Source organism: Malus sylvestris, chromosome 7 (assembly GCF_916048215.2).
Source record: "Malus sylvestris chromosome 7, drMalSylv7.2, whole genome shotgun sequence".
In the NCBI taxonomy this organism is placed as follows: Eukaryota; Viridiplantae; Streptophyta; class Magnoliopsida; order Rosales; family Rosaceae; genus Malus; species Malus sylvestris.
In genome coordinates this window covers 29,675,035-29,693,724 of record NC_062266.1, presented here as the reverse complement: position 1 = coordinate 29,693,724, position 18,690 = coordinate 29,675,035, and the positions used below count along the sequence as shown (strand labels likewise).

Genomic DNA, 18,690 nt, shown 5'->3' with positions numbered 1-18,690 from the left:
GTATAATTAATTAACTAATTAATTAATCTTGACCATTCTTCAATTAAACCATTTAATTGCTTATCCATCTCATTTAATTTCTTCACATACATCCTTACTCGGTGTACGATCCATTAGGTTCTATTTAGCGAGGCAGTGGGCGATGTTACTCTTAACGATCGATTGTGAATTGAAACCACATTTCAATTCTCCCTTTTTGTTGATTAGTGTTTGCTAACCATTAGGGCTTCCACAAACCATGAGTGACGCCTAGCAGCATATCATGATTACCCAAGCTAAGTAGAATTGGTTGGAGAACCTATCCAGTTACAACTACAATGCAATACGATCATTCTCTAATACAATACTCTTAATCACATTGTTTAAGTGATAGTTTGTTTCATGTCTACTATCCAATGTGATACTTTCCTATATGATTCCCTTGAATATGATTTGGAACAAACTTCTTAAGTCATATTCATTTGCTTTGGCCAAAGACTTTAGAATCATATCTTAGAGTATTCTCTCTCCACCATGGAAGGTTAGAGATCCCTTGTTGTGCATTCATATGCCTACATGACTAGATAGCTTGACCCCAACAATGCCGTGGACACTCCAAAGGAATGCCGTTGACAGGATCAAAGATCAAGGACCTAATCATTAGACATCGATGATGCCTCAGGTCAAAGGACTACTTTGCATATTGCAACCTTAGAGTTCATACATGACATGTATGTTCGAACTCTCTTTTGATCGTCGTTCAGTGAACTCGAGTACTCTTTCGAGCACCTATGTGTTTGTCTTAGTGTCCAACACCAAATGACTTGAGACTAGTTATACTCACGATTGAGTCAACATAACACATACTAGCCTTAGCAGATTGTCAATGCCCAATTAGCAATCATATGGCTAGGAACGTTTTAGGAATGAACATAAGAGAAAGGTCTCGATAATCTAACTCATTAGATCACTTATCTCTTAGAACAAATACATTCCTTGGATTCCCTTATTGCTTAAACACATGATACAATAAATAGTGATTAACAATAAGATTTGCCCTTCATTAAACATATAAAAGTTTAATACAATAAGTATTCCAAAAAGCTATTACATCAAATGAGTGGCTTTGTGGGCATACTTCCAACAGGAATTCTTCCTAGAAGTCCAGGGGCATTCCAAACATCTTATTGATCTCATCCATGGCCTCCTTTGTTGTTACAGTGGCCTCGAACAAATCTGAATCTCTTGATCTCTGCGGTAAATCAGGCATTTTCTGCTCTTGCTTCTGGTTCAAGTTATCATCAGGAAGTATAGAAAACCCACCAAAATCTTCTTTCCTATCAAGTCCTCTTTCCTGCTTTTTCACTCTCCTCTTTCTTACAAATTCCATTGGCTTCCCAAACATGTTATTGATATCATCCATGGCTTCCTTTAAGTTGATTGTAGGGTCTACCAAACCATGGTGGCAAGCATTTTCGACCTCCTCTGGCTCATCCGAAATGGTGGCCCCAACAAACCTACAAACCATTGTATCCTCCCTGAACCTCGGTCGAGATGAGCCTTCAACAGCCAAATCACCGGAACTTTCACCCGGAAAATCTTTTGGATTTGGAAACACGAATACATTTCCATGTGAAGCAGGTGAGGTAGAATCATCTGTCGGATTTCCGATGTCACTCTGATCAGGGCTATCTTTGTCGTCATTATCATCATCATCAATGAAAATGTTTAAAGGTTCTTGGTGAGACTGGTGGGTAGCAGTTCTACTCAATTCTCCCTTAATATTTTCGGATTTCCCTCCATTATCTAAGTTGTCATCAACAAATACTTGGAATCCACTGTCCACAGTATTGTTCTTCGGTTGGGATTGTCGAGATCTTCTGCTAATGGGAGCCTCCTCTATAGGCTCTCGAAACATGTCATTGATGGCGCTCATGGCCTCTTTCATGTTTATAGTAGGATCCACCAATCCATGGTGACACGCATCTTCCGCTTCAGACTTCCCAACAATGGCAGTGTCTACAAACTTCACCACAACTGTATCATCGCCGCCAAACATTTTCAGTTCCTCTGACCCTCTTCCAGAAGTCACTTGATGCTCACTTCTAGACGGAACATGTTGGGATTCTATAGGCCTGGGGCCGATCCTGCAGGCATTTTCTTTGTTCCTTTCTCCATTTGGAGGGATAGTCTTATCTGACAGAGGCCTTTTCAAGGTCCTCTTTTCCTGGCAATGCATAACAGTTTTCTAAAGTTAAAAGGAGTGCTAACAACACAAACTACAATCCCTATACACCAACAAGAAGATTAATAAACTACCTGGTTTCTGTGTCTCCTGTGTCTCTCCATCCGTTGAAGGAACTGCTCGTACGACTTCTCTAACGCTCCAATGGGCTCTGCAAGGCTGTTCGGAAGTTAATAAGATGTAATGTAGCAGCAATTCAATTTTCAGAAATGTACATACACAGAAACCCTTATAGTAGCTATTGCAATTTTAAGAGTTTGTAGTCCAGTCCAATTCAAACCATTACATCAAAGAAGGCAACTGATTTACGAAAAGGCACTATATCCATGTTCAACAAACTTGGAAAAGAAAATGTGTCCAGTTTCCTTGATAACGTACTTTAGCTCGATACACTAAACTTTGATACAAACAATTTTGGAAGAGGGCAATTTGAAGGCAAGACCTCTAATGCAAGGTTAAATGCTCTTAACTGCTTAAGTTACAAGTCCCCTCACTCCACTAGAGGTTGGAGCATTCAAATTACTGCCACTTATAGCCCGAATCCAGACTTGTACAATACATATGAATAGGTTGGCATCTAACCTACATATTAGCAAAACAACATATCCAAGCTAGCAAACACTAACGAATTCGGTACAAGGTTTAATTCCCCTATACGTTGATAGCACCACTAGACATTCAATGAAAACAAATGCTGAAGTTTAAACACTTACTTTTGCACTCCCAAGTGGTACATCTTCTCGGCTTCCTCAAATTTCTTGTTCTTTTCATAGTACAGAGCATATGCCTGGTAGAACAAAGAGTGCTTTGTCCCGATTTGATTCGCCTCCATTGTTCTCAACAGAGCTCTCGGATCCTCGACAAAATCCATCTACCCACAAAACAAACATCAAAAATTGGAAAAACCCAAATCGAACCCCTTACACTTCTCTCCTTCAATTTTCCCAGTAACCAAACAGTATCTAAGAATCAGTAAAAATCCAAAATACCCAGAAGAAACTCTCGATCACAAAGAAAGGGGTTGGAAAGTTACCAACTTTAACCAAACTCGAATGTAGCGCAAATCATTTCGGTATCGTCTATCGGACTCGAACGTCTGCGCACACTTCTGCAAGAAGCGAGGGAGCTTCTCCTTCAGAGTGTGAGGCGGGAGTGAGTCGTTCATTTTTCGAATCCCTCTGCAACCACAATGTGAAATCGAATGGGTTAAACAGTAGAATGGTAACTGATAGCGAAGAAGAGATGGAGGTGGCGAGAAGGTACCTTAGCCATGGTAGAAGAGGGTCTTTGCCGGAGTAGGTTTTGACGTCGGAGATTAGGGAGGTGAAAAGATCATTGTTGGACATGGTGATAGTGGTGGTGGAGATGGAGGAGGAGGAGGAGGGAGGTTTTGTTTGAATTTTTGAAAAAAGGAGCCCTTGCTTGCAGGGACCCAGCAAATGGACCAGTGGAAAGCCCAGTCCTTAGTTGGTTTTGGTGGGCTTGAGGCTAGCCCTGGCACGGTTCGGTACTGGGATGGTACCAAAACCGAACCCGTAGCAAAATTTCGGTACGGTATGAATAGTTGTACCAACTTAATACCGAAACTTATAGGTTGGGTTTGGTTCGATTCTGGGCCTTTAAGGAACAAGGCCTGTTTTTCAATTTTGTTAAAAAAAAAAAAAAAGCCCCAAATCAGTTTTTGACCCAAAATTGATTCGATACTAAACATAGAATCGAAACCGAAACCGAAACTGAACTGACTAAGCACCAAACTGAACCAATTTTGTACCGATACCAAATAAACTGGAAAAAAACCGAACCGATCGGGTTCGGTTCGGTTTTCGGTATTTTTTGCCCAGGCCTACTTGAGGCTGAGGTCCAATTTAAATAGAGTTGGACTTTGTGAGAGACACTTTGGAACATAACAATTACTTGCTACTTGAAATTATTAATTTACGTCTTGTAATATGAGTTGACAGCTAAAGTTAATATTCGATTGACATATGACATAGTTTTAATAACTAGAAAGAGTATCGCTTACGACCGAAACAAATAATAAGGTAATGAAGCTCGACTCATATAATATACGATTGCATAGGTGGTGAGGTGGTTTACGCTATTACATTGATTCGTATTTGCTGGTCAAGTGTGTGTTAAGCTTTGTTTTTCTATTTCGAAGTTTTGTTCTAGGTAGTTTTCTTGGGAGGTTTTTTATTAAGCCCACATTACCAGTTTTTTTTTTTTTTTTTTTTTTTTTTTTTTTTTTTTTTCAGCTTGCCATTTTCTCTTTGAGAGTTTATGTATTTTCTTTTTGAGATGGTTTTTATAAAATATTTTATATTGCGTTTTATAATGTTCAATCATGTAATGTAATGTATCTTTTGATTAAGATGTAACTTTAGTTTCTAAAATTAATGAAAAGAGCTTGAAATTTTTGAGTTTGAACAATAATGACAAAATAAAGGATAAAATGAATAGTATCATGATTAACTTTTTAATGTAAAAATATGATTTTTCGTTAAAATGAACAATACTGAAACTTTTCGTTAAAGTTATCTAAAAAAAAATAATTAGAAGAATAAAACGTTAAAAAAATTTCCGACCCGCGAAAGCCCAACAGAAAGAGAGCAGGCCTCACACAATCACACCCACTGTTGCAAGTCACTGCTGAGTGGCCTTCAAAATTCATCAGCGCCGCCGCTCGTTTTGCCCCTTTTTCCAAACCGCCGCCCTCCGTCCTCCCTAATCTCTCTCCCTATGGCAAAATCCGACTCCGAAACTCAAAACCCTAAGGACGACCGCGACGAGGAACCTCCCTTCAATGTCGACGGCACAGTCGACGGCGACCCCGAACCCGACGAAATGGATGACGAAATCGACGAAGAGGAAGACGAAGACGACGACGAGGAGCCACCTCTGCCACGAAAGCCTCTCTCTCAGGAGGCGCGGTTGCGCGCGGAGAAGTCCAAGCTAGAGAACCTGGTCCAGCGGATGTCGACCGAGCGAGTCGATCTGAGGGTCCACGACGTTCTGATCAAGGGCAACACGAAGACGAAGGAGCATTTGATCGAGGCCGAGCTGGCGGGGATTAAGAAGGCCACCACCATGCAAGAGCTGCTCGAGGCCGCCGCAATTGCAAATGCGAAGCTTCAGCAGCTTGAAATATTCGATGCGGTTCGGATCACCCTCGATTCTGGCCCGCCGGAGCTGCCTGGAACTACCAATGTTATTGTGGAGGTCGTCGAAACTAAGAGCCCGATTTCTGGCGAAATCGGTGCTTACACGAAGCCGGCGGTACGTTTTTTTGTTGCTATATTCTTCATATATTTGTATATATTGGTTTGGTTTGCTGAATTGGTGAGATTAGGGTTTAGTACGTAGAACTACTACAAACTGTTTGGTGCTGAGAAATTGGAGGAAATGGAAGTCTGGATGATATTAACTAGAGAGTTGAAATTAAATTCGTCTGCGTATGCTGTACAATTACTTGCACAGATGGGCGTGAAATAGATGGCATGCGTTGTAAATTTTAAATCCCACATCGAAACCAATATACTGGTAAAACCTGTCCATATCTGCTGCTCCTAGTTTTTCCGTTCGAAGGATCATATGATATTATAATACTAGGAGGTGGGGTTAAGTGATGAATGCAAATGTGGGAGCTTAAAGCCATAATATGCTGTGTTCTCATGTTTCGTAAATGTGAACAGATGCATAAGCATGGTACCCGATATATGACTTACAGAGTTGTGTAATGTTTTTGTAGGCTAGGTCATGGACTGCTGAAGGAACACTTAAGTTCAAAAATCTGCTCGGATATGGGGATTTGTGGGATAGTTCTTTGGCATATGGGCCCAACCAAACGTCGGAGTTAAGTGCTGGTCTGTTTTTGCCTAGGTTCAAAGGGTTTGTTACTCCAATGACGGCACGAGCATTCCTGCTTTCCCAAGATTGGCTGGAATTCTCTTCTTATAAAGAGCGCATGATGGGGCTCTCTCTTGGACTGATTTCATCAAAACACCATGATTTGGCATACAATCTGGGTTGGCGAACCCTAGCAGACCCATCACAATTGGCCTCGAGGTCAATAAGAAGGCAGCTCGGCCATGAATTACTTTCTTCAATCAAATACACATTTAAGATTGATAGGAGAAATTCACCTTTGAGGCCAACTCGAGGTTACTCATTTGTTTCGACGAGTCATATTGGTGGCATTGCACCTGATCATCGAAGCACGAGGTTTTTGCGTCAGGTTTAGTACAAATTCTCTTCTTTGTTTTGATTCTGTAGATTACTAAAGCCACTATCTGTCTGTATTTGAATTGGCATATGCGCTGCTATTTCACTTATATTTGGGTCATGGAGTTATTTTGGTCAAATGTTCAAAGATGGAATTATAGTATCTGTATACTGTTGTTCTTGTCTCATATGTGACTATGTAAATTTTAGTTTCTTTTTAAGCCAAACTTAGGAGGGAAAAGGGAAAAAAATAATTTAACGTATATGTGTCGTTCATGTTAAATCTTTTGGTTAACACCTGCTTAAGAGATCTGTAAATGTTATTAATCATACTTTCATGTTTAGATTATTAATGATAGAATGTTTCCCAGAATTGTCATTGCATAATGAGTTATTTCTAATATTTCTTATATGGGTTTGTTCTTCTATTTCATATTCTTGAACGATGACCATGACTGCAGTCCTTTTTTTCTAGTAGGCCATCTTGGAAGAGCCCATGTTGCGGACTTAATACATTATTCAGATACAATCTGTTCATTTTCTTGTATATTACTGATACTCTTTGCTACTCATAATAGAAGCAGAACATGAAATGAAAAACAATGAGACCATTCTATTCTCTACCGTGTTTTATCTTTATATTTTGAAATTAAGAAACCCAATATTATCGTTTGCTAATTAGAGATTTCAAACTCTGACAATCTGTATTATGAAGCTTTCTTTGTCCTGTAGTAAATTTGTGTGCATTGTTATCTTGCAGCTTGATTCAAGGTAGTGAAAAGTAGCAGCTTCTTAATGCCAATGGATATGTGGCCTTTTGCTTTAAGTCAGATCATTTATATTTAAGGCTAAATGTGGATAATGTAAAGAACCAATTTAAAGATTGATTTTTACCCCCTTTCTACTTATTCTCTAGACCTATTAGTTATTATGCTTATTAACTTTCTTCTCTTACTGTATGCTACAGGAGTTCGATCTTCGTTATGCGGTTCCATTAGGATTTTATCATGCTGCACTTAATTTTGGGATCTCTGCAGGAGTTATTTTTCCATGGGGGAGTGGATTCTTGAACAAGCCCTCATCCCTTCCAGAGCGGTTCTTCCTGGGTGGTGATTTCTCTCCAGTTTGCACCGTTGGGGGCCCTACAACAGTGTGGGGATTCAAGACAAGGGGACTAGGCCCAACTGAACCAAGAAGGCATGTCGGAGATAATTCTAATGAGGAGAATTCAGAATCCCCTGGAAGAGATTCTGTTGGAGGAGATCTTGCTGTTTCTGCATTTGCAGACATTTCATTTGATCTTCCACTTCGCTGGTTAAAACAACATGGAGTGCATGGTCATATTTTCGCAGGTGCAGGGAATCTGGCGAAATTGACGGAGAACGAATTCCGAAACTTTTCTGCCCCGCAGTTCCTTCAGTCATTTCGAAGTTCTGTGGGAGCAGGGATTGTTGTCCCTACCAAGTTCTTCCGCCTAGAGGTTAGCTATTTAATCTGATTTTGATGTAAAATTTTGAGATAGGAAATTCATGGTACATATACTTCTTGCATCCATGATTTGTATTGTATGAGATAGATTGGATGAAGTAATGGGCATAAGGATCCTCTTTCTTCAAAAGGGGTTTTTCTTTCATGGTCTTATCTGCTTTTATACTGGGTGTCTGGGAAAACAATCTAATTTTATTACATGGTGATTACGATTCAGGAATGCTTCTGAAATCTTTGGAAAATGGTTATGATTAAATGGATCTTGTAAACAATCTGTTCTTGTTCGAGTCTCATCAGTTAAACTCCTCTGAAGGGGATACATGTGATGCATGCCTGTTTTCATTTGTGTTTGTGTGTTGTTTTGCCCGAGTTCATGTATTTGTTTGGTTCCTACTTTTTATTTGGATGCCTGGTTAGCAAGATCCCTATTGTCTCAGGGTTTAACAAGCTCGTTTTTTGTTGTCAGTGCAACTACTACTATATACTGAAGCAATTTGAGCATGACCGTGGGAAGACTGGCTTTCGCTTCAGCATCTCAGCTCCGTCATAGAATCTGGGAATTTTTTTTTTCCTTGTGCTATTTGATGTCCGGCTAAACTTGAGGTCAGGTATCTGAGTTCTTTTTTCCTTTTGGATTGACAGCCCTGCCTATTTTCTTAGAATCTTAGTTCAGACAGAATTACAAGTTTTCCGTTTTGTACTTTCAACTTTAGACTAAGATTTGAGGAAGAATGGTGCTTGATGATGCACATAAGAAGAAAAATAACATGAGATTTCCGGTGCTGGAACATATAAACACGGCGATTAAAACTGTTGAGAAAATCCTGAAATTGTCTATTATTTCCAATGAATATTTTCATACTCGTTTATTTCCCTCCGTATGTTAATCATATCTTCTTGCCCAAGTAAGTTGAATATAAATCTGCTATTGACCATTTAGGTCTTCTGTTGCTTGTCACGATCTACGGAAACAATTTAGGACCAAAATTATGTTTCATTGCTGCGAAACCCTTTGGCTGGAGATTGAGCAACTCTCTCCTTTTGTTTTTCTTTTATAGGGGAATCAAACTCAGAAATGCTCTACAATCCCCTTGCAACTTTCTCTTTTCGTTGATGTCATTTTATATGTGCATGTGGCAATTTTGTCTACACCCTTTCGGAAATTCCTCCGTCCGGATGATCTTGCAGTTGTGTTTTTGGCTTTTTGGTTTGCTTAGGGTTTCCAGGTCATTTAGATGGAGAATATAATTAGAGTCTCTCAACTTATCAAAGTGTGTAATTATGATCATTTTTGTCAACCATGTCAAAAAATTTGTCAAAACGAGTTATGTTGGAAGGACCATTGCTACAATTGAGTTAAAGTTAAGGGACAATTTCTCCAGATGAATTAAAGTTGAGGGACCAATGATAATGAATTTTTAGTTGAGGGACCATAGCTGCACGTTTTGATGAGTTGAGGGACCAATGGTAATGAATTTTTAGTTGAAGGACCATTACTTCAATTGAGTTAAAATTGAGAAACCATAGCTACAATTTACTCTAAAGAGAATCGGGTAGGATCAGGAATTTGCCCTCCTCAACATTTGGTCTCACACCTAATGACAAAGAAAACAGCCAATGAGAACACAAAACAGAAAAAGTCCGAGGTGGGATTGCTTCTCTAGAAGGCACTTATGAATATAAATGCCCCCAGTAAAATTCTTCCTTCGTGGAATCTGATATTTTTCTTTTTTAATAGTTTTATTCCGGATTGAATGCGACTGCTCCGTCGTAGCGTGGTAGTCTCATTTGGAAAAATGGACATGTATATATGCTACTATATGTTGGGTGCTCAGTAGGAAAATTTGAGCGGTGTATTTGTCCTGGTGGATACGAATATTTATTTTTTCTCCTCTTAATGTGGCTCAAAACGGTAATCTTGCTTATGATAAAAATAAATTGAGTTATAAACTCTTTGGAATGTTACTCCACATTTCTATCAAAGGATACATAATGTATTACCCAGTGGCGAAGTTAGAATTTTATAACAATGGGGTCGTAATTTCGGCAAAAATAATTTCATTGGATTGTATCGTCAAGCTCCTAGTGGGTACTTGGCGAGTAAGCTGCATTGTGTCGATTTCTGTCGACTGAGGCATTTTATGGAACACTTGTTGCGGGCAATAGGGTCCCACACAGGAAATAGTAGAAGAAAGAAGAAAAGCTACAAATAACGATACATAGTGTTTCACAAAAGAAGTAGCTAATCGTAATTTAGTGTTTTGACTTGTTTTTTCAATTTGTCGTAGTTATGTGTCATATACTGATATTATATAAATATACATTGGAATTATGAAACTATTGAAGTCATGAGCAGCCAATGACTCCATGTTAGCTTTGCTGCTGACGATGGGTAACATATTGCCTTTGTGAGCCTCACAAATTGGAAGAAATGAAAGGGAGATTAAATATTATACCTTTGAGATTAATTAAAATATCATTAGGTTTGAAGTTATTCCTTTTGATGCATGCATGCGTTTTATTTACAAAATATACTCAACATGCTCATAATTAATTGGTTAAAGAATATGTGGTATACATAGCCCTCTGACCTTGGTGAGTATTGACACACACACACATATGCATATATATATGGGGGATGGTAGTGTGGCATATATAATTCGAAGTAATAATAATTAAGGTTTTATACGACCAATAGAAATACTAAATAAGGTGCTTAAAATATAATTAGTTTAGTCCTCCTAACATGCACAATGTTAATGATAAACACTTGATAATTAACTAACTATTACCTATATAAAAGACAAAGAGAAATGCTAATTAATGAGACTTTCTTAAAAAGTGGGGCTCTCTATGAACTCTCTTCTATATCATGTTTTTAGCACAATGTTTTATAATGTTAACACGTGAATTAACGTTAAACTGTGAGGTAATAGAGAGTCCATGGAGAATCCAACTTTGAGAGTCTCATTAGCATTTCTCAAAGAAAATGGTCTTTAATAGAGGTGGATTCAACCATTGTACGTGGAACTCATCAACAAAAAAGAGTGTCAGCAATTAGGTTAATTTTTGTACCACTCTTTAGTTTAAACAAGTTAGTGAGAACATTATACTCATTTATGCGTAAAATTTTATCTCTCTCCATAATTTAATTAAACTTAAGACAAATTATCTTATTGTTTTTCAAAAATAAATAAATAAATTGCGAGAGTCTCTGTTGTATATTTTTTTCTTCCAATTTTGTTTTTGAAATTTGAAAGCCATCGATTGAACGTAGAATCATTGTCACCGCAGTAAATATAATGACAATGGTGATAGTTACTCTCATATGTTGTTTATTATGACACACACACATATATGTGTGTGTGTGTGTATTATATGCATTGCATGGCATGGCATTCGCAATGGCAATATAAATAATACATGCATGATGATTCATAGATGATTGCTTATTAATAAATTAGGTATACCGGAAAAAGACAGACATCCTCATCTTCAAGCAAATCGATCCGCATAAACAGGATCACGAGTTTTCATGCAAGAAAAATAAATCAACAATTGCAATAACTAAATTGAAAAAGAAAAAAAAAAGAAGAAAACCGATGGGAGTTGACTTATAATTCATCATATAGAGTTGGTGTTGGGTGCTGTCGAATCTTGCAGACAAATCTCTCCTCCTCTGTATTTTAATAGTTTTCACAGGCGAAACCAGAACCCTCAACCTCAATGGTAACTGGTAAATGTCAGGTGCAGAAAAAAAAAAAAGATATATAATTTTGCTTTCGAAATCATCATAATAATATTTTTAATATAAATCTTCTTGTTCAAAACTTTATATTTGTGTATGTATAGTTTGTGACGATGGTGTGATATTACTTCATCTGTCTTTCAATATGTATAAGGATAATACTTCCTTCGTTCTTAGTATGAAGGAAATTCATCATTTTCCTTAACGTTATATATCATTTTATCTCATAAATGTCATATTAAGAACTGTTATTCTTTTTATTGGTATATGTACGTTGAGAATTAATGAATTTCACATATTTTGATGAAAAGAGGGACTTGCATGTGATTATAAGCCACTACTCATATTGCCAATTTGTTTTATGGTGAAACCCCAACTTCTTCATGGTAACCAAACAGCCACACGAGCTTGATACCATGAAGAAAGTTGAGGTTCCAATATAAAACCAATTGGCAATATGAGTTGTAGCCCAACTTACTTATAATCCTATGCAAGGTCCATCCTCTCATCAATGTGTGATTCATTCTCAAGACGCTCTCTCACGTGTGATGAATTTTCAAGCCTAACACCTGGAGCGTGTGTGGCTATTTGGCTTCACACGTGGGACAACCTGCTCTGATACCATGAAGAAAGTTAGGATTCCACCATAAAACTAATTGACAATATGAGTAGTCTAACCTTTTATAAGCTTAGGCAAGATCTCTCAAGATGTGGGATTCATTCTCAACAATGTAAAATCATTTTTATAAAAATTTATTCGATTTAGTAATCTATATGAATAAAAAAATTGACGATTTATTGTGAAAATGCTATGATAATTGTCAATTTATTTGACACATAAATGACTAAATGTCTCTAAATAGATTGAGTTTTTCTAGAATCTTTAAAGGTTGAGAAAGAGATTAAACCACTTCAAATATGGCATTTGTATAACAAAATGATGCCGTTAGAAGAAAGTATCATATATCCAGGTAGTGATTAAGTACTATTTCTTACTTTTCCTCGTCTTTAATTCTTTTAAAGTAAACGACTGTGATGGTGGATGAACTTTTTGAAGAGGCATAACTAGCATTTCTTTGACGGCTGTGATTTCTCTCAGGATGCCTGTGATGAGCGAAGGACTTTAGTCTTTAGTGGTTACATATTTTCATGATGATGATGATGATATATATAGATTCAGCATTATATAAGCTTTGCATTAATGAGGGTTACAAGTTACACGAGGCTAGAATATTTGGTTTAAGCTCAAATATTTAAGGTCAATATTGCTCGCGCATGCCGGCCTTATATATAACGGTGTTCCTTTTTTTTTTCTTTTTTTTTTAACATAATATATAATGGTGTTCTTAAAAGGTTCTGAAAGTTCTAAATTTATAACTAAATTCCTAATTATAATTGATAGTACTTTCATCCTCTCTTTGCAAAAGAACGTATCTTTTACCATATAATTTTATAATAATTTTTTATTTTTATTTTTATTTTGAAAAATATTTCTATAAAAAAATTCGAATCTAATAAAAATTTAATTTTTATTTTAAGATCGTTTATACATTCAAATGTATAAAACAAATCGACGGTGTAAGTACCGATTATTATGTTCATGAAGAATCATCCATGCATTTATATAATTTATACGTTGAGGATATGTTGTTCATAAATTGTGGAATATGAACATGCTCTCCATAAGAAGATGCAAGTATTTTCTATAATTAATTAAGAATGATTCGTTTAATAATTTAAAATCCTAATAATAATAATTTTACTTCGTTGGATGCCAGTAATGCATGAATTCCAAATTCTAGAGCATTCCCAAATGATTGTTTAATTACTTGGAACTGATCTTTCAGTGAGGACAAATATATACCCATGATTCATTGGCAAAATGACAGTGGCGTTTTTCTAATATTAATATAAATTTGCTAATCTGGTGACTAGTGAGCATATGAAAGGGCTAGCTAGCAGGATTTTATATTTTTTGTTTTGATGATTCACTATTCTACTAAGTTACGAGAAAAAAGATTCAAACTTGAACGTAAGAAAGTCGAAATAGTATCAAGCGCAAACTGGTTTACCCAACATTTCTGCAACAGGATTTGAATTAATGACCAAACCTAAGGCAGGCGATTCCATGATTGCCAACTCATATGTATGTGTGTGTATAACAGTATATATATTTGTGTATGTGTTAAATGTTAATGCATGTAAATGAGGTAGGGGTATCCTTTCTTCCAAACACAAGTCACGAGCAGACGACCTAAACATCCTTTTTTATAAAGCTACGTACAACCACAGGATTCTCATTGCTTCACAGGTCGCGTGCAAATCACTGTTTCTTTTCAACTCAAAGTTGACTACTAGTTTCCCATGTGGTATATGTTTAGCTCTTAATCGACATGACAACGTTACAAACAGGAAACAGTAACAGTAATCTGAATCTAAAATGTTAAAATTGATCCCTTAATTGCCAAAGAAAAAAAAGATGCTAATCATATAATTTGTACCACAAATTAAACTAACGGAGGAAGATGAACTATTACTTATAGCAAAAATCTACAAATGTTATTATTTATTAACAACAAAAAAATGTATATCGTATGATTAGTATAAAGCATAAAGCACACAGTAACTAGATTTGGAAATGACAAATTTATGTAATCTATATATTATATACAGTATATAAAGGAAATCCCAGCACTCTCTTTCCTTTTTTTTTTTTTTTTGGTATAGTTTCGTGCATATATGTGTGTGTGTGTGTAGAGAAATGTTATATTAAATAATTTGATGTATCCATGTATCATATGTGTGTGTGTGTGTGTAGAGAAATGTTATATTAACACCTGAAAAAAAAAGTCATTATTCACCCTTTTTTTGTACATTTTTTCTCTTATATTTTTATATATTTAAAGTGCAGGATGAGTATCTTGGACCTACTCCAACCCTTGTAGTAAAACTCAAATTTTAAATTCTAAACTTACTCCAACCCTTAGGGCAAATATTAGTTAAAACTCAAAACTTATTTTTGGGCCAAATTTAGCCCAGGATTCTCCCTAGGATTAGTGGAGCTGACCCACCATATATGTATGTTTTTTTTAGTTTTATATTTATAAATCCATTTAATCCAACGATTAAGATCTAATTTGATGAAATCCAACGGTAAAAAAAAATATCTAACGGTCCAAATTTAAATCCAACGGATAAAGTAATTAAAAAAAAATTATTTTATGTGTTTCATATTTTTTTCATAGTATTTTACGAGTTTCATGGTGTCAGTTAGTGATTTTTCAAGATTTGTCGGAACCTAAATATTTTTAGGTTAAAGTGTTCATAAAATAAAATTAGGATAGTCTACATAATTTTTTCTTTTAAAAAAGTTAATTTAAGAAAAAAATTAGCCTAAATTCATTCTTTTATAATCTATGGCTAAAATTTTAACCTAGAAGGGTTGGAGCAAAAAAATTATTTCTGGATTAAAACCTAAATTTTATGGTCTAAAAACTTTAAATTTTAAGATGGTCTTAGAGTATCAATAGCAACTCTCTTGTATCTTATATATACATACCGAAAGCTTGGACAAAATTTGCATTACATATGCAAGGTCATATAATATTGTATATTGTATATAGAGAGAAGAAGAGTGAGAAACAGACGTTTAAATACTTAATATCATGGGACACTTTGGATGCGGTCCCTGACATTAATGTAAGTTACTATATTTTTTTAATTAAAAATGAAAAATTGAAATTTGTATTTGTTTATATTAATGAGATTTTAAATATAACCCATAATTTGTGAGATTAAAAATAATAAAATATAATTATACTCTCTATTATATTGTGTGTGTATGTAAATATGGGTACATTCATCAAAATTAACAAAAAAAATTATTATACCAAAACATGCTTACATTCTTCAAAACATAGAAAAAAAAGAAAATATTAGGCTTAATAACATTAGTAAATTTTTTTCGATTAAACTTGATATAAATACATTCGCAAATCAACGAAAAGGAATGTACCCATATAAGTTTAAAAATGAATTAAAAATTTTTGAATGGATTTTATATTAAAAAATTGGGTACATTTTATATTGAAAAAATGGTACAGTTTACTTATAACAAATTGGTATATTTAAAAATAGGTACATTTAAGATTAAAAAAATCGAAAATTATATGAATTGGTACATTTAAGATTAAAAAATTGAGACTATTTTTATAAAAAAAACTAATGGGTACAAACTTATTCTAATTTATTTTATTTTGGAAATGTTTAATTGAAAATTAATTAGGAGTTTAATAGAGTTGTGATTATTAAAATCCTACATCAATTACTAATTTTTATTTTTAAAATATGTAATAAACATGTAAATTCATTATCATATTAATGCTAGGGACTCCAATCAAAATTTAAAAACTAATAAGGTTTCAGTCAATAAACATTAGAGACCGGATACTAATTTTTCCTAATACCATATATGTGTCATTGCTAGCAAGGATATATATAAAATTCCACTCTCCAATTTCTCCATTCCTGCAAGTGTTAGCTAGCTCATCAACTGCCTATAGCTAGCTTGTATGCAAAGAATGGATCTCCCCAAACATCAAAGATCACTTAGTGGCTAAAGAGAAATATGATGATCTCAAGATCTTTCCTTAACTTGCCCATCAATACCATATTATTGGGAATCAAAACATAAAAGAGATTAGGGATGAAGAGTGAAAGCACCAGTATTGAAGAAGTTTCTAAATCAAGCCCTTCTACCAGCAAGAAGGAATACGATCACGAAGACGATGAGGGTGAAGAGGATGAGGTGGATGAAGAAGGCCTTCAGCTAAGGAATAACGGTGGCAGCTCAAGCAATAGCACCATTGAAGAGAATCATGAAAAGAAGGGAGCTTCTGGATCTGTAAGGCAGTATGTTCGTTCCAAGACATCGCGGCTTCGATGGACACCTGATCTCCATCTTTGCTTTATTCGTGCAGTTGAAAGATTAGGTGGACAAGAAAGTAAGTGTAGTACATATAAATCAAAGCTAGGTTTTTGTGATTAAGTTATGAGATTAGCCTAGCTTCCCCGTCAGTTCCTATTTCCTAATTAATTGAGTACTAATAATTGTGATTTAATGGTGCAGGAGCAACTCCTAAGTTGGTTCTTCAATTGATGAATGTCCAGGGTCTTAGCATAGCTCATGTCAAGAGCCATCTTCAAGTAATTGATTTGCTCCAGATCGATTTCATCATCCATATATATTTTCTCTACTAATTGTACTGTCTATAAGATTCAAAACTATGATTAAATATAAATTAAAGGTTCATATCTGATTAATATTGTTCTATATTTTCTGGTTTTGATTTTAATCATCAGATGTATAGGAGCAAGAAGACGGAAGACCACAATCAAGGTGAACAAATTAACAAATTGCACACAGGCTCACATACTCCTACAATATTAGTACAAAAATTAGGGTTTACATATTTACAATCTTGATCTTGCTTTCTTCTTATATGACAGTTGTGACGGATCAAGCAGGATTTTTCATGGAAGGTGGAGATAACCAACTTTACAACCTTACTCAACTCTCCATGCTACAAAGCTTCAACCGATGGCCTTCTTCCAGATTAAGGTATGAAATACTTCTCTTAATTTTACTGTCTATTTTGATCAATTTATAAATAAAGTGTTTTTTTTGTTTTTCATTTTTCATTGAATCCTATTCGTAACCATTTCAATCTTTTTTTTTTTTTTGCGTATTAGATATGGTGCTAATGATCATTCCTCGTGGCGAGGCCGCCACCACCAGATTTACAGTCCTTACTGTTCAAGTAGGACTACTGCACTACTTGATCATAATACCAGAAATATTGGACTTTATGGTTCAGTTGCTGAAAGAATACTTGGAAGCAACAATACCAACATTATGAGTACTTCAGCAAATCAGTTATATACAAATCTTCCATCTCCTAGCCATGGACAAAGGAATCAAATTCCTTGGGACGAGTTGTGTCAAACCATGATCCACAGGCCAGGCCAAGATCATCATAGTTGGACCGCAGTGATTCGAGACCATCAAGGGCAAAACATGCTGAAAAGGAAGGGTTTGGACACAGACAACTGTGACTTAGATTTAAATCTGTCACTAAAAGTTCCACCAAAACATGATCATGGATTCGGAAAGGGTTTACAGTGTGGTGATGATAATCATCAAAAACTACTCATGGGTTGTAGTTTATCTCTCACTTTGTCTTCGTCGTCGTCCTCGAAGCTTGGCGTCAAGAAATTAGAGGGTACTGGTCACGGTGACGGCAAGCACGGGAAGAACATGGCAAGTACTCTGGACCTCACTTTATGAATGAGACAAATGTTATTCTAAGTGAGATCTTGAGGTACTTTCCAAAACTAAATTTGACAAAATTCATGAAATTGAACTTAACCATTGTCATATTCTACCGTCACAAAAAGGTAATGATCGCCACTATTTGTTCAGTTGTTCGGTCATTTGCTTTTGTTGTATGTATTGTCTTGTATCGATCCATGATATATAGATAGCAATATTATTATCAAAGATTCAAACATTGCTGAATAACGAGGTATAAAACAGACGAATGTGTTTTTTGGCATTACCAAATATGCACAGTTTCGTGGTCATATATGTACATTGTTTTGTGAGTTTTTAGGTTCCTATTTCTAGGTATTATTTGTTTTATTAGTTTTAAGTCAATAAAAAAACAAAATCTTGGTGCTTGATTAAGAACAATATTTCTTGGAAATCGAAAATATTATCAACTTTTATATGTTATCTCTGAAACCATGTTTCTGCAAATAATATTAACGTTTTCCTTACGAAATGTCATTTTAGGTCACATGAATTATATCTTTCGTAAGTTTAGCCAAAGCACAAAAAGGAAATACAATTTGTCTCCTGTTTTGTAGACTATAGTTTAGCCCTTTGATGTCAAATTGATTGAGATTCTCAACATGTATGAGTACGCATTAAACTACATAAATTCTTATA

The 18,690-nt window shown here is 35.5% G+C and overlaps 3 protein-coding genes across 3 annotated transcripts; 2 read left to right on the top strand and 1 right to left on the bottom strand.

Moving 5' to 3' along the window:
- Positions 1-1,131: 1,131 nt before the first annotated feature.
- LOC126630414 (uncharacterized) lies at positions 1,132-3,660 on the bottom strand. Its single transcript, XM_050300538.1, has 5 exons — positions 3,488-3,660; positions 3,258-3,402; positions 2,938-3,095; positions 2,299-2,383; positions 1,132-2,206 (listed from the first exon to the last, which is right to left on the bottom strand). Exons 1-5 carry the CDS (start codon positions 3,568-3,570, stop codon positions 1,136-1,138), a joined length of 1,542 nt encoding a protein of 513 aa, XP_050156495.1. The 5' UTR covers positions 3,571-3,660; the 3' UTR covers positions 1,132-1,135.
- A 1,149-nt stretch (positions 3,661-4,809) lies between these two features.
- LOC126630413 (uncharacterized) lies at positions 4,810-8,806 on the top strand. The gene is made up of 4 exons (XM_050300537.1): positions 4,810-5,500; positions 5,973-6,458; positions 7,413-7,925; positions 8,400-8,806. The coding sequence occupies exons 1-4, from the start codon at positions 4,964-4,966 to the stop codon at positions 8,481-8,483; spliced, it is 1,620 nt and encodes a 539-aa protein (XP_050156494.1). The 5' UTR covers positions 4,810-4,963; the 3' UTR covers positions 8,484-8,806.
- A 7,392-nt stretch (positions 8,807-16,198) lies between these two features.
- LOC126630418 (two-component response regulator ORR23-like) lies at positions 16,199-18,240 on the top strand. The gene is made up of 5 exons (XM_050300546.1): positions 16,199-16,684; positions 16,810-16,886; positions 17,043-17,079; positions 17,190-17,301; positions 17,433-18,240. The coding sequence occupies exons 1-5, from the start codon at positions 16,387-16,389 to the stop codon at positions 18,025-18,027; spliced, it is 1,119 nt and encodes a 372-aa protein (XP_050156503.1). The 5' UTR covers positions 16,199-16,386; the 3' UTR covers positions 18,028-18,240.
- Positions 18,241-18,690: the final 450 nt, after the last annotated feature.

What these genes read in the sequence shown, in the direction of transcription:
- LOC126630413 (XM_050300537.1), top strand. Translation starts at nt 4,964, where the DNA reads ATGGCAAAATCCGACTCCGAAACTCAAAACCCTAAGGACGACCGCGAC. An exon ending in GCACGAGGTTTTTGCGTCAG is followed by an intron (nt 6,459 to 7,412) that starts GTTTAGTACAAA and finishes TGTATGCTACAG; the next exon opens with GAGTTCGATCTTCGTTATGC. An exon ending in CCAAGTTCTTCCGCCTAGAG is followed by an intron (nt 7,926 to 8,399) that starts GTTAGCTATTTA and finishes TTTTGTTGTCAG; the next exon opens with TGCAACTACTACTATATACT.
- LOC126630414 (XM_050300538.1), bottom strand. Translation starts at nt 3,570, where the DNA reads ATGTCCAACAATGATCTTTTCACCTCCCTAATCTCCGACGTCAAAACC. An exon ending in CCTCTTCTACCATGGCTAAG is followed by an intron (nt 3,403 to 3,487) that starts GTACCTTCTCGC and finishes TTGTGGTTGCAG; the next exon opens with AGGGATTCGAAAAATGAACG. An exon ending in TACCACTTGGGAGTGCAAAA is followed by an intron (nt 2,384 to 2,937) that starts GTAAGTGTTTAA and finishes ACTTCCGAACAG; the next exon opens with CCTTGCAGAGCCCATTGGAG.
- LOC126630418 (XM_050300546.1), top strand. Translation starts at nt 16,387, where the DNA reads ATGAAGAGTGAAAGCACCAGTATTGAAGAAGTTTCTAAATCAAGCCCT. An exon ending in ATGTCAAGAGCCATCTTCAA is followed by an intron (nt 16,887 to 17,042) that starts GTAATTGATTTG and finishes TTTAATCATCAG; the next exon opens with ATGTATAGGAGCAAGAAGAC. An exon ending in GACGGAAGACCACAATCAAG is followed by an intron (nt 17,080 to 17,189) that starts GTGAACAAATTA and finishes CTTATATGACAG; the next exon opens with TTGTGACGGATCAAGCAGGA.